Source organism: Alligator sinensis, unplaced genomic scaffold, assembly GCF_000455745.1.
Source record: "Alligator sinensis unplaced genomic scaffold, ASM45574v1 scaffold802_1, whole genome shotgun sequence".
Classification (NCBI taxonomy): Eukaryota; Metazoa; Chordata; order Crocodylia; family Alligatoridae; genus Alligator; species Alligator sinensis.
The window spans coordinates 3,724,258-3,739,231 of NW_005841918.1; the positions used below are offsets into that span (position 1 = coordinate 3,724,258).

General features: G+C 44.3%; 1 protein-coding gene across 1 annotated transcript in view; it reads right to left on the reverse strand.

The window, feature by feature from the left end:
• The window catches only part of CWF19L2 (CWF19 like 2, cell cycle control (S. pombe)), a 156,753-nt gene that overhangs the window by 116,964 nt on the left and 24,815 nt on the right, over nt 1-14,974 (reverse strand). Inside the window, exons 5-8 of the mRNA XM_025198254.1 lie at nt 13,940-14,059; nt 6,230-6,323; nt 3,255-3,370; nt 839-1,542 (exon numbers count right to left, since the gene is read on the reverse strand). Of these exons, the coding sequence (XP_025054039.1) occupies nt 839-1,542; nt 3,255-3,370; nt 6,230-6,323; nt 13,940-14,059 (1,034 nt within the window). The remainder of the gene's footprint in view (nt 1-838; nt 1,543-3,254; nt 3,371-6,229; nt 6,324-13,939; nt 14,060-14,974) is intronic.

Consider the following 14,974-nt stretch of genomic DNA (forward strand, 5'->3'; position numbering starts at 1 on the left):
CCCCTCGGGGGGCCCCCGGGGCCCCCAGGTCCGGCGGCCGCCCCCAGCCTCCCCTACCCAACCCAGGGTGACCTGCCGCACATCCAAGGGTGTGTGGCATAGATGATACCCAAAGACAAGCAGCATCAGCACAAGGTGTGCCACTGCTTATTGTCCCCGGGAAAACAAATGTCCACATTCATGTAGACGCGGCCTCTGAGATTAAAAATGTTCTTAAAAGCTGTGTAACTGTTGTCAAACTCCTAGAATGTCCAATACAAACACTATCTACAATTTTACATTTATATAGCTCCTTTAACTTCAAGGTTCCCAACAAGCCCCAAGAAACTATATTTATATAAATACACATTTCTCCTCACAACACTGAAATACAAGATTTTCTCAGGTTGCAGTAGTTATTTAGCAACACAATACAATTGTTTGGATCAAAAAAGTATATTGACTGATTCCAATTAAAGTGGCATTGAGTACAAATGTACTCGGAATTAAACTACTGAATTTTAAATTCAGCTAGATTTTAGTATTTTCACTCCTATTCTTGGTCATTAAAAAACAGTTGCATTTACATAGGTTTTAAGTCTTTCCACAAAGATGGCACCTACCAACCCAGTATGCTCTCTGCTGCTTAACAACTTGCTGGAGTGCTAATTTCCAAAGTGTTAATACCTGTTAAATCATTTTTGGCATACCTGGGTTTTCTTTCAAGAACTACGAAGACTCAAATATGTTCAGAGATCTGATACCATCACAGCTCATCGCAGTATGGATATAGTTATATTTATCTTACAAGCTGCCCTGCCAACATAACTGATACTTAGCAAAATAAATTGTAAGATACCCAGAACACGATGCTTTGTTCTCTGATAGTGGCTCTTTCTTCTCTAGGATTTTTCTTAGGTTTTCTTCCAATGACTTTTCTCTTTCACCTTTTGGTGCTTCTTCCCAATTAGCAGCAACTTTTTCCATTTTAACTGGCTTTTGATCTAACACCGATCTCTCAGCACCTTCATGTGTTCTCCTCCAAAGTGGTTTTATTTCAGTGTCTTCACCAGGCTTTTGAAAACTGCAACTTAAAGAGCTATGAGTTGGTAGTCTGAAAGAGGACTTCTGCAGACCGTAGTCTTTATCCCTACTACAAGATGACCAGTTTTCCTCAGAAGGCTTCAAAAATCTACATTTCAAATCGTTTAGAGCAGAACTCTTCTCTTGATTTTGTTTTTGGTCACAACGTTTCACTGCTTTGGAAACATGGTCTCTTAACTCAGAGTCTGTGCTACTATGTCTAGATTCTTGTTCTTCTCTTGACCTGTCCTTTCTGTAACTTCTGTCTTCATGTGAGTATACTTTATATTTCTCTCTTGTGTATCCCTTACACGTATCCATGTCACCTTCATCATGTCCTTCTCTTATGAGTTGGCGTCCTCTTTTTTTCTGCTCATTCTCTGAATAATCATATTTCCCCCATCTTCCTCTTCTATCATTTTCCTTTTTTGATGTGACTTTTTCAGCTTTTTCCATTCTTGACTGAAATATCTCCACTGACTACAAAAAAGAAAGGAAAAATAAGTTATTTTAAAGGTATGCCCATATCAGAGAGAACAACAAAGAATTAACAGATATAATGCATTGATATTACTGACAAAAGATTCTTTGGGAATGCCAAGCAAGTCTATGTGATATTTATTTCACATAAAAAAATCAAGGACTAACATAATCTATTATCTATGCTGCTTCCTTAAGATATGTTCCATGTGATATTACTAATGGAATATTAGTAATATCACATGGAACATATCTTAAGAAAGCAACATAGATAATAGAAAAATCAAGGAATAACACAATCAACACTATTTCTACCCATATGAAAACCCAAAGTCTGATCAGAGTCAAGGAAATGTCAGTATTCTAGAAACTGCCAGATTAGCTCATCACAGCCTTCTCAATGATGCTTTCTAAAAGAACAGAGAAAGAAATCTGAGATAGGTGTAGCAGCTGGCAGCAAGCATAAAAAAACCCAGAATCATTGGCTTCTTGATAATGGATTTAAAGTAATTGAGTTTTTCAGAATCTCTGGCTCGTACTGTTATCGCTTCCAACAACTGCCCTTAGTACTTCTCCCCTAACCCTCTCTAGTTAAGTAAAACAGAAATCTAATTTGCAAGCTAGAATCTCAGACAGCATCACTAACTGAAATTTAAATATAAAAGATTCAGCATTTGCTCCATCAAAATATCATGTTTGTGGCTCATGTCAAATATTATCTAACTATTGTGGTCTACTGCCAAATGATTTTGAAGAAAATGGCATTTTAATCAAGATCAGTTTTGACAACTGCTCATAGCTTTAACATTCATGGTAAACCTGGACTGAGCAGAGTACAAGTGAATGGGAAACAACCTACACATTAAAACGTAACTTATCACATAACGTTCCAACTTGCAATATGGCATCACCACTAAGAACTGTGTATGTATGCTTGCATAAAGTTGAGAGAAATCTTTGTTACACATATATTAAAATTTTGGAAAGTGATCAGATCCTATGATGATGATAGTCATGTAAGAACTTCACCAGAGATAAAAATAGGCAGAAGCATCTAACAAAATAGGGTGTTACCTATAAAAGCTTGCAGTGTTGCCTATAGAAACTCATGCCACCCTGAACCAGTCAGTCTCTAAGATGTCAGCCTGCCCTGCCTTCTGCTTGATGTCTTCAGACTAACTCAACATACCAACTAAATCTGTGCTTAGAAAGAAAGAAAAAACATTTGCAAGATGTTCTAGTATCCCACAGAGGGAAAATATTGCTTGCAAAATCTTATAATTAAAAATAAAATCTGATAGCATTAACACTTTCATCACGTGATGGAAGTTTCAAGAACTTGTTTTCTCAAAACCATCATTATATACCCTAGAACAATGGAAACCAAGCTTTTTGGCAGGAGTTCCACAAATCAGTCATTCATTGTCCATGAGTGCCATTCCAATCCCCTCCCCTGTCCAATCTGCTGCTCTGCTTCCTGCTGCCTGATCCGCTTCTCTACCTCCTGATCCCTGCCCCATCTACCATTGTGCTGCCTGTCCCCTCCCTGATCTGCTGTGTGAAGCTTCCTGTGCAACTTCCTATGGCACTTGTGCCACAGGTTGACCATCCCTGCCTTAGGAAGTACAATAAATTTGTATGCCTTTACAGGAAAGTGACTTTTTCCAAATGCATAAAAACTTGAAGAGGAGATGTCACTTAAATATACTTACACCATATCGTTCAGTAATAATTTCCTCAAAATTGCGATTCTCTCTTTCAGCCTGCTCTTTCATCCTTTGGTATGATTTTTGTAGCCAACTTAAGCCACCATCTTCTACTGCAGTAACTAGAGAACAAAAAAATTACATGCAATTTTTTTTATATTTCTGGTATATGTTGTGTGGGACATGGAACCTCAATTTAGCTCAACAAGACCTATCTTATACACTTTTATAGATTACTTCAGCTTTCTAGTTTCATCTTCTTGTACTTCATTCTCCAGCTTTTTCTTTAAAAAAATAAGCAACATTTTCTTACATTTTTCCTATCCTGTCCTATGTGAAACAGAAAACAGGTAAATCTTTGTCAATACCTGCAGCAAATAATTCTTCTTAAAATTCAGATTAGATTAATTCAAAAATAGGATCAGGGTTTTGATGGAGAATGTTCTTGGTTTCTCCACCAGAGCAATCAGGAATACATGGAAGTACAAGGATAAATGTAGATGCTGCTCACCTAGAGTGTATGCACAATGTAAAACAAGGAATCATTCAGATTAGTAGTAATTGATGAAACAGAATTAAACTGTTTCACTAGCTGACTGGAAAGGTAGGGAGTTTGCATTGCTTAAAAATGTCATATGTGAACTGAGAGGAACAGAGAATGCACATGATGGAGCAGGGGTTTAGGTTGTAGCCATGTTGGTTTAAGGACATAGGCAGACAAGGTTCTTTGGGTGAATATGATATCTTTTATTAGATCAACTTAAATAGTTGGAAAAAAAAATTCTTAGCAAGCTTTCAGATTTAAAAACCCTTCATCAGACATACTAACTGCAGATGCTTCCTCAACCTCACGAAGGGTTTTTAAACCAGAAAGCTTGCTAAGAAATTTTTTTTCCAACTATTTAAGTTGATCTAATAAAAGATATCAGATTCACCCAAAGAACCTAGTCTGTAATGAAGCAAGTATTCTTGGGACAGATATTTATACAATCAGTGTTTCATACACAAGGTAATTTGTAGAACAAATGTAAGGGGGACATACCATTCTGAGGATCTTACAACTTAATTTTACATATGAAGCAATGAGCAAGAACAACATACCATGGAAAGGTGAAAGTGCAATATTTACAATGATAAGATTATATAATTTAATTGTTGTGTGCATTTTGATGGTATAGTTTATTTCCTTTAATCTTGCCTATTTTATTATATCTATATATAATAAGTATGTTTGCAAGATGGAGCAGTACAGGAGTAGTATATTTTATACATTTATGAATTTTCATTTTCTTTTCTTCATTCCCTTTCCTGGTTCTGTTCTTTGCCACATGCCTTATACACAAGACAAACTCCCTTTTCTGCAAAAACAAAATCAGTTACTAATAGTTTTTGGCTGGGGACATTAGCAGATCTCCCAAAATTCTGCAGGCACGTACCCTGCTGCTCTTCACCTCCCAGGGATAATATATCCCAGGGCAATCCTGTCCATATAACTGCTTACATAAGGGCTCTCCTACTCCTCCATGCCTACAGAATTCAAGGGGCCACTTTGCATATTTATAAATGGTGCGTGACATTGTGACTGCATTTTCTATCTTCACTTCATGGAAACAAGAAAGGATAACCCTAGGGTAAGGACTGAAGTGAAAAGGTTATAGAAATAATATTTTTTTCACAAAATGCATCCGTAATGTACTTCATTTAAATGTGACTCACAAAATTCTGTAGCTGAATATTTTAAAACTGTAATTTGTGTAATGGAATGAAAGGAACTAAATGAGATGTCAACAATTTATCATGTCCTAGGAGAATCATGCTTTCCTTTAATTAGTTCAAAATGGTGAATTTCTGTTTAGATACTAAAGGTCAAACCACTCAAGATCATAAACCAGTCAAGAAATATTCTGCAAAACAACTTTACTATGATTTTAACCCATTATTTGTCATCAAATCCATATCCATTTTTTTTTTTACTTACACATCTTTATTATATGTTATTGAATATTCTCTTATCCTGACCTTGTAACAACCACAAAAAAAAATATCACTAGTAGGGGTGAACCAATAAAGATTTTTTGGGTCGATACCAATCGCCAATTACTGAGCAGCCATATCAGCCAATACCAATCTGATTGCCAATATGCAGCCCGGCAGCTTGGAAAGCAGTGTCCAGCTGGTAAGTCTGTTGTGGGGAAGTAGCATGGGTGTCAGGGGGGGGAAGAGTACAGAGGCCACCACGATGAGGGCAGGAGTGGGGTCGGGGCTGGGGCATGTGCTGCCCAGGCAGGGCGGGGCAGGGCACAGGACAGAGCCACAGGTGACTTGTCCGGGAAGCACAGAGGCCCGGGTGGAGCAGTTCCCGGGACTGCACACACCCCGGGGAGAGGTATGGGAGGCATGTGCTCCCTCCCCCGCACCAGGACCAGGAAGAGGCTGGCGCAGCCCTGGCCATAAGCACGCAGCGGACAGCCTGCCTTCACACTGCGCACAAACCTGGGGGCCACAAGCCCCCCCGTCTCCCCCAGAGGTGCATGCAGCAGCAGGAGCTCACCCCCACCCCCACCTCTTGGACAAGCCACCTGCGGCTCTGTCCCACACCTGCCCTGGCTGGGCAGCACCTACCCCTGCCCCAGCCCCATATCCTCCCGCACTGTGGGGGCCTCAATCTGCCCCTCCCCATTCCCCTTCCTTCTCCTACACACTTTCCTCCCCCACAGACTTAACTGCTGGATGTGGCTCTCCAAAACGCTAGGCTGCATTCCTGACAGTGCGTTTGCTGCGGCTCTGCGCGTGCATGCAGCATTTATCAGTGACATTATCAGCTACATCAGCCAAAAAAAAGCCTATTACCAATAATGTCAATTTTCCTTTTATCAGTGTTGATATGATATGGACCAATGTATCGATGCACCTCTAATCACTAGGGTTTGGATAAAGATAAGAGATACAGATCAACTTTTATTATTAAAGTTCGCTTTTACCTTTTCTTACTGAAGCTGCTTCTCCCTCTTCTGGTGGCAAGCCTGTACCACCATCTTTCCAGTAGGGGTTCAGCTCTCTTTCAGAAAGTTGGGACTGTAACAGAAACAAATTTTGTCTGCATAATATTTTTTGTACAAAGACTTCACTCTACCAATTGTTAATATGTTGTTAGTTATTCTATGAGACCTGCCTATGAACATATGAATTTACCCAAGTGACACTCTAATAGACATGACACTGTAATTTTAAGTAAGTTTGGCAGGACACTGCAGATTACAATTTTTAAAAAAATATCTAGATTCCTTAAAGAGTGTCTGGTAAAGAAACAGCTAAAATTATTCACAAAAAGTAAATATATGGTATCTTGATGAAGTAGTGATCGTTTTGATACTCAATAGCACTGTACATCAATTGCTACACTATTCTCCTCCAAGAAAATCTCTCCAAGACTGCTTAACTGCAAAAGAGCATACTTTCAAAATGACATAATATTAAATAAGAATTGTACAGATTTCCCTCGATTTATGTGGTAGATCAGTTTCCGGAAAACTGTGCATAAGCTAAATTTGCATAAAGGGAACCCAGTTTATAATGTAACAAATAGGGATATGTTCCCACAGTGGTGAGGGAGGGAGGGAGTGAGGCTGGGGCTATGGAAGGGGTGGGGAGAGGGGCATGGCATAGTCCAGTGGCTGCAAGCAGGTGGCATCAGCCATTCCCAGGGCTCCAGCAGGGGCTGGGGACAGCAGTGGCACCAATCTCTTTCCAGTGCTCAGGGCTGGCAGCAGCCTGCTCTCATCCTGCAAGAGCAGGCTGAGGCTGGCCGCAGCACCAGACTCTTTCCAGCACTGGGGGGGGGGCGGCAGCCAGCAGTAGGGTAAGAGCAGGCTGGGGCCAGTGGCCAGTGCAGGCTGGGGCCAGTGGCAGCACTGGGCTCTTCCTGGTGCTCAGGGTCGGCCGCAGCAATGGGAGGGGGTCTGCTGCCACCCCAAAATTCACTGTAATCCCCGCCCCCAACCTGCCCTCCCAGTGCCACCACCAAGTGCTAGGAAGACCCTGGTACCGCCACTGGCCCCAGCCTGCAGCAGCCACTGACCCCAATCTGCAGCAGGATGAGAGCAGGCTGCCGCCAGCCCTGAGCACCAGGAAGAACCCAGTGCCATTGCCGGCCCCAGTCTACAGCAGCAGCCTGCTCTCATCCTGCATGCAGAGCTCGACACAGTCCCCCCCAGCCTGCAGCCCTCCTGGGGTGCGCGTAGCAGCAAGAGCCGCACTTCCTCCCCATCCCATGCCCAGCACCCACTCACAGGTTCCTCTGCTTTGCTCCCTGCTGCAGCCCCAGGAGCAGCCGATAGGCTGTGCCACACACCTCCCCCTGCAGACTTATCTCACCATGCTCCAGGCCTCTGCTCCTCCCCACTCACCCCAGCCCCTGCTGCAGCAGCTCCAGGAGCAGCTGACACCACCTGCCTGCACCATGGCACAGCGCAACCCAGTGGGGTGAGCAGGGACAAGCGGAGTCCCAGAGCCGATCACATAAGAGTGAATTTGCCTCGTATATAAATAATCTGGGGTATAACAAGGGTCATTGCATAAGAATGAATTTGTATATATAAAACCCACATAAATCAAGGGAAACCTATAATATTCCACTGCATTGCTTTCGCACAGAACTAAAGAATCTGAAAAGAGGTAAATGAAGATCTCAATTCTTTGGGTTGCTTCCACTTACCTATCTTTAAATAACTGATGTAAAAATCCATCAGCACATGTGTCAGTCTAAAAATTACAGGGATATAGCAAGAGAGATAATATAAAATGTCTCTCTATTTCTAACCAAAAGCAGCAGGGGTCAGATTTTCATGATTAAACCTCCAGGAACCAACAGAATTTTTGTCAATTTATTTAAAGTTAAAATAATTAATAGTAAAAAGGGCAGCTCTGGAAGAAGGGTTTAAGGATGCTAACATTCAACTCACAAATTAAGAGTAAGAAAAAGAGGCAACAGAAGTAACCAGAAGCACTTGGATGGCAGCCATTATAATTATATTTGCAAAAGTTTGCTTCTGAAACTGTTTTTCAAAAGTTTGGGAGGGCAGGGTAGGGCTGTTTTTAAAGGGAAAGACGTTTTCACAAGGTAAATTCTCTGGAGATTGTGAGCAGAAACTCCAGCTATTTTCTGTTTTATACAGTCAATTTAATCCAATCTTCTTTCCAAATCACAAGGTGTGCAAGGCACAAGTCAGCCATCAACCAAGCCGACCCTGACCCTGCAAGGTTGATGCCATCCCACTGGGTTAAATAACCCTTCCCTTTGCTTTGGGGATGTCAAAAGGGTGGCTTGTTTGCAAAGCCTGTTATTCAACACTCTCAGAGCAGGGCCAAAACATGTCCTTATTCCCACCAACACTATTTGTGGCTACTGGTGAACCTGCCTGCTTAAGATGTTTAACATTTGTTATTGTATCAGACCATATACTCTGAATATCTGATACAGGAAATGACTCCAAAAGCTATTAACTTCCTTTGGATAGACTTGTTGCTGTTCCACAACTCTGATCTATATGGGAGAATGCTTAATCCATTGCTATTAAGGATTCACTACATAGAGCTAATGATACTAGATTTCCATTTTGGAGTGAGCTTTTGAAAAAAAAGTTCCTGCCTTATTCACTCAAGTTATTATAACAAAAACTTAGTTGCCAGATATGGGAGGTGGTGCCTTGATATGCAAATTCATTAACAGTATTCAACTCCATCTACAAACAATGGAATCATCTGAGGTCATACAGACTTTCAAAACCTTCAACTTCCTTATTACAGACCTTGTTATTTAGCAAGCCTACTGAATTTTTTTTCCTTACATTCTGTTAATCAGGAGGCAGGTATCACCGCCACACACCAACTTTACAAACACCATTCATTCATGGAATATTGATTTTTATGCCAGAGGTCTGTTGAATAGCAAAAATCAATGACAACAAAGAAGAGGCTACACCCTTGTCCAACCCTCATAACAGCACCAAAATTGTCAATTATTCCAGGTTGAAAATTGCAGCATATCAGAGAATGGCAATTGTGGCTTCTTGATAAACGTTTCAGAAAACATGGATAATATTACAAGGGAATCCACGTATTTCCAGTGCTTGCCATTGCCACAGGGACCCTCAATCTACATGGTAAAAACCAACAAAATGTGAATGAAACTTAAGATTAATAGCTAGTATTCACTGCTTTGTTTAACAGTACTGAAGACTTGCTGTTGCTTCTTGGCACTATGCACACTGTTCAATGGTCCAAAAGAGAGAGTTCCTAGGACAGGTATCATTATGAGCCCTCACCAATTGTTAGTCACTTAAAACTGTTAGGCAATTTTATGGCTATTCTTTTCTTCCATACTTTCAGAGCTGGATTCTGTAGTCCGTGCTTAGCAGAAAAATCACAGCAGCATTTTCATGTTCTCTTTGCTGCTTACTTTACGTAGATCTGCAGTTATTTTACCTGGGTCCACTGACTTGTAGGTTTAGATGATGGGATCAAGGGCATGCTTTGCTAATTTGTGAATGACACCGAGTTGGGTGGAGTTGCGGGTACTACAGAGTGTAGGGCTAGGATACAGAATGATCTGGATAGACTACGAAAATGGTCCACAATCAACCAGGTGAGATTCAACAAGTTTGTTTCTTTTTGTTTGTTAATTTCCTCTTTCCCAATCAAAAATGTTGAGGAGATGTCAATGGGACCTGGTGGTAGTAGTCATATTTTATTTACTGCTTTTAACAAAAGAATACAACAAAATGAACAATAAAGTTTATATTATATATATGCTTTGAGCAACATTTGAGATTGTACATTCTACCACTTTAACAAAATAAAACAGAACATTTTATATAAAGAACAGATAAAATATGCACATAATTGTTTGACTACAACCTCAGTAGTAAAATTAATGCTTCATTAAGAATTTTACCCTAAACTACCACCATGTAATTTAACAGTCTGTTTTCAAAATCTGGTAAATTGCCAAATAAAGATCAGGGATCATAGCATAAGCTGTTCTTAGCATGATTACTGTATTTACTCAAATCTAAGATGAAATTCCCTCTCCCCCACCCTGCACAACATAGAGGGAGGGGGAAGCCTCATCTTGGATTCGAATACTTGCTGGCTGGTAGCTGCTGTTGCCCCGTCCCTGGCCCCAGCACCATGCCACCACCTACACCAGGCCAGTCTGGCTCATGTTGTGGGGGAGGGGGTACACGACAGGGGGAGCACAATGGAAGCATAGTGTGGCTCATGTTGTAGGAGTGGGGGGAGGTGGCACCTAAGGGAACACCAGATGGGAGGGAAGGCATGTGGGGAGCACATTGTGGGGAGCATGGGAGAAGATACACAGAGAAGATCACATGGTGGGGGGCAAGGGAGTTGTGCAGGGGAAATCACATAGCCTGTCCCCTTCCCATTTGGCTCTGGCTCCAGCCCAACCTAGCCCAGAGCTGCCATTGCTGCTTCTGCATGGCTGGGGCAGTTCAGGGCTACCATCAACTGCCCTGGAGATAGAGCCACTACAGAAGGTAAGTGGAGGTAGGGCAAGGGGCCAGGGGGCCAGGGGCAGAGGGGAAAGGGTCTAGCTATCTGCCCGCCTACTGCTGCTTTCCCTTCTGCAGCAGTGGACAAGGGAAATTTAAAATAACCTCCCAATAATTATAATTATTATAACTATAAAAAGTATAAGACGTGTATTACTTTCCATAGAATTTAGTTATTGCAGGGTCATCTTAAATGCAACGTCATCTTGGAATCAGGTAAATATAGTACGTCGCTTAGGGACAACTGCATGATGCAGCAACCAGACTGAGTAATTTTACAGGTTAACTAAAACTAATTAAGCAACTGAGTAAATCTGGCTTGTGCATGCCTCATCCTGCACAGCTTCAGCATCATGGGTTTGTACTTGTATAACTATCATGAATGGTGCGTGCCCCCGGCAGCTGGGGGAGCATGGCTGCACTGGCAGCCGCAGGAGCACAGTGGCGGTAAGCTGGGAGCTCCCACAGATGCCACTGGCACTATCGGCAGCAGGAGTGGGGTGTGGGGGGCAGGGGTTGGCGACCAACCACAGGTGCTGCTGGCAATAGCGGCAGCAGCCAGTGGCGATTGTGGACCACCCACAGAGTCACCTTTTTGTAGGGGGTACACTGCCACACTCTGGGGGTGCACATGCACCTGCATGCATCCCCACGCGTCACCCCTGATAAATACTTTGGTAGAAATTTCCCTTAGATAGTAAAATTATTTTTAAAAAACCCTACAAATAGAAATGCTTAATAGTAATGGTCAGTATACAACAATTTAAGATCTAATCTACCTGCAGATTAAGATCACATTTCCTATGTACAAGACTAGTATTAAAATACATATTTGCAGAGACTTGATAGAAACAATTCAAAGAACATGAACACCCTAAGGAAGAAATTTAAAATGTTACTGTACTATATATGCTATTTGCTTGTGGCATGTTCTATTACAGGGGTTGTCAGCCGGGAGTACGCATATCCCTGCGGGTACCTGGGAAGGCCTCAGGGGGTATGAGGCAGTACTTCAAAATCGGCAGCAAAGGGGGTGGGGCTGCTGCTGTGTGCCACTTTCCCGTGCCCAGATACTTCCGCTTTTCCGCACCGCCTATAGGCAGTGGAAGTGGGGGGATAACGGGGCTTATCCCCCCCAAAAGCAAGGCAGTGGTAGGGTTGCAAGGCAGCCCAGCCACGAGTTTCCAACAGCTGCAGCAGAGGTGGGGAGGGGCGCATGCACAGCAGTGACAGATGAAGTGGGTCTAGGGGGCTGGAGCTAAGGCAGGCACTCGGGGCAGAGCACGAGACTGAGCCGCAAGTGGCTTGTCCAGGGGACATGGCTCCTGCTGCTACATGTACGCCAGGAGGCATGAGAGTGGGGTGGGGAGAGAGTGCTCCCAGAAGTGCAGAGGGCAGGCTGGGGCCAGGGCTGTACTGGGCTCTTCCCAGGAGGGAGGACACTGCTGAGAGGGGAGCAGCAGAGCTGGGAGAGGGCTGCAGCCACCCCAAGATTCACCATAGCCCACCTGACCCCCCACCCAGAGTGCAGCACACCTGAACCACCACCCTCGCTGGAAGAGCCTGGAGCTGCCCCAGCCACAGCCTGCAGCAGCAGCCCATCCTGCCCCGTGCAGATCTGGGGACAAACACCCCCCCGTACCTCCCGGGACACATGCAGCAATGGGAGCCACCACCCCTCCCTGCACCCCCGGATTTGTTGGTGCGGGGGTGGGGCCAGCACTGGGCAATGACCCCAGGTGCAGGGGAAGGGATGGGCACAGCATGCCCCAACCCTGGCTGAACCCAACTCCCTGCCTACCCCTGCCAGGTCCTAGCTCAGCCTCTCCCCCACCCCCTCCGAGGCCCTTCCCCACCCCACAGACCTTCCTGCGGTCTGCCATAAGCACCCCCCCTGCCGATGCCCTGCCAGAAGGGGATACAGTCCACAAAGGGTACACCCCTTAAAAAAGGCGCAGAGGAGAGCCACACACATGATCAGAGGTCAAGAAAACAGACCTTATGAAAAGAGGCTGAGAGCCATGGGACTCTTCAGCCTGGAAAAGTGCAGGCTCAGGGGTGATCTGGTGGCCACCTATAAGTTTATAAGGGGCGCTCATCAGGATCTGGGAGAACATCTGTTCACCAGAGCACCCCAAGGGATGACAAGGTCAAACGGTCACAAACTCTTCCATGACCGTTTCAGGCTGGACATGAAGAACTTCTTTACTGTCTGAGCCCCCAAGGTTTGGAATAGACTGCTGCCAGAGGTGGTTCAAGCAACGCCTTCAAGAGACATTTGGATGTTTATCTTGCTGGGATCCTATGATCCCTGCTGACTTCCTGCCCCTGGGGAGGGAGATGGACTCGATGATCTTCCGAGGTGTCTTCCAGCCCTAATGTCTATGAAATCTAAGGTTGAAAACCCCTGCTCTATTAACATATGCCTATGCTTTGAATTAGCTCACAGCTTGTCTTTAAAGGAGAAAATCCACTTATTTCCACAACAAAGAGAAAACCGGGATCCCTGTGTATAACCAATAGTCACCAATATAAAATGACCATCATGAGTACACTATTTTAAGAACCCAATGGGCATCTATACATGTGCTCCGGGGTGGGGATAGGGGAGGCCTTTAATTACAGCAGCTCTGAGAGTTGCTTTAATTGAAGTGCTTCAAAATTGCAGCAGGGACACTTTAACAAAAGTTCGTTGAACGAGCTTTAAAGTGCCCCCCCCCAACTATTTTGAAACAGGGTCGCTGAATACACATGACGTGGAAGCTACTGGAGCGCACTAATTAGTACATTCCAGCAGACTTACAGTATACTCAATCAATTGAGTCTGCTCTGACACGTGCCAATTAGCACACATCAGAGCAGAGATCATCACATGTATAGGTGTTCACCCTTCTTTGTCATGTCCCCGTGACAAAGTATTTAGCAGAATTTGCAGATTCACTGACAGGGCCGTGCCATGAGCGCATCTGCTATAACCCTGAAGTTGCAACCTCTAAGCTGTCAACAATGCGCTTTAACACCCATAGCACCGCAGCCCCCAATACAATGTGAGAAACATATCAGAAAAAACAAGACGTGCCCAACTAATCTATATACTATATTAGTAAAATTTCCTCGTACCTGTTCAATTTCCCGAGCTTTCTCTTGCTCCAGTATTTTTTCTTTCTGTTTTTCAGCTTTGAGTGCTGCTACCGATGTGGTTTTCATAGCCATAAAATCAAAGGTCATCCACTCATCTCTCTGTTTCATGCAAAACAAAATAAAACCCATGCTCCATTACATTTAATAGATATATATGGGTTAACTATTAACTAAGAATTAAAAATATATATTTGCAATATACAATAGAGATTTCACGCTTCTAGGTCTTAAAAATAAGTTGTACATAAAACACTATTGATTGTAACATCTTTAATCATTGCTGGCTTTTTGGTTGTAGACGCGTTGGTCTAAGGACATAGGCAGGCAACAAGAGAAAAGAAAGAGGAAGGGCGGGTGGGGGGGGAAGGGTATGTCACGGGATGGGGTCCCCAGGGATGGCCATGACGCCCCTAGGGCTCCATGACCGTCCCAATCTTGCTCAACGGGCACCCTTTTCCTCACCTGCCACGTCTTGTTGGTAATTATAATAAAAAGGGAGGCTGCCCTTGAGTTTGTCTTTGGACTCGATCCTGATGGACCCAATGAATGAGTTAGACGCGGGAGCGGCGACAGACGCGCGGGTGAAAGCCTGCTGCTTCCCCGCTCCCCCGAAGCCCCCCAGAGACCCTCCAGCAGCCGCAGAGCCCCCCGCTGACCCCCAGCACAGCCGGAGGTAAGCAGGGCCCTTGAAGAGAGAGGGATAACCCCTTAGTGTGTGTGTGGGAGGAGGCGGCTGAGTGGAGCCGGGCCGGGTCAAGCCCGGCCAGGCCCCTACTTGGCCCAGTACCCCAGGGAGAGAGAGAGGTGGGGAGGGGGTACTCACCTGTCCCCCTCCAGTAGGGCAGGGTCCCCCAATCCCGGGCAGGGCCCCCTTTTGCCCAAGAGCGGCTTCCCCGACGGCAGGCCCACTGCGCATGAGCGCAGTTTTAAAGGGCCCGCCGACAGGGAAAAAGCCCCAGTTAGACACGGAAGCGGCGAGAGACGCAAGGGGGAAAGCCTGCTGCGCCCCCGCTC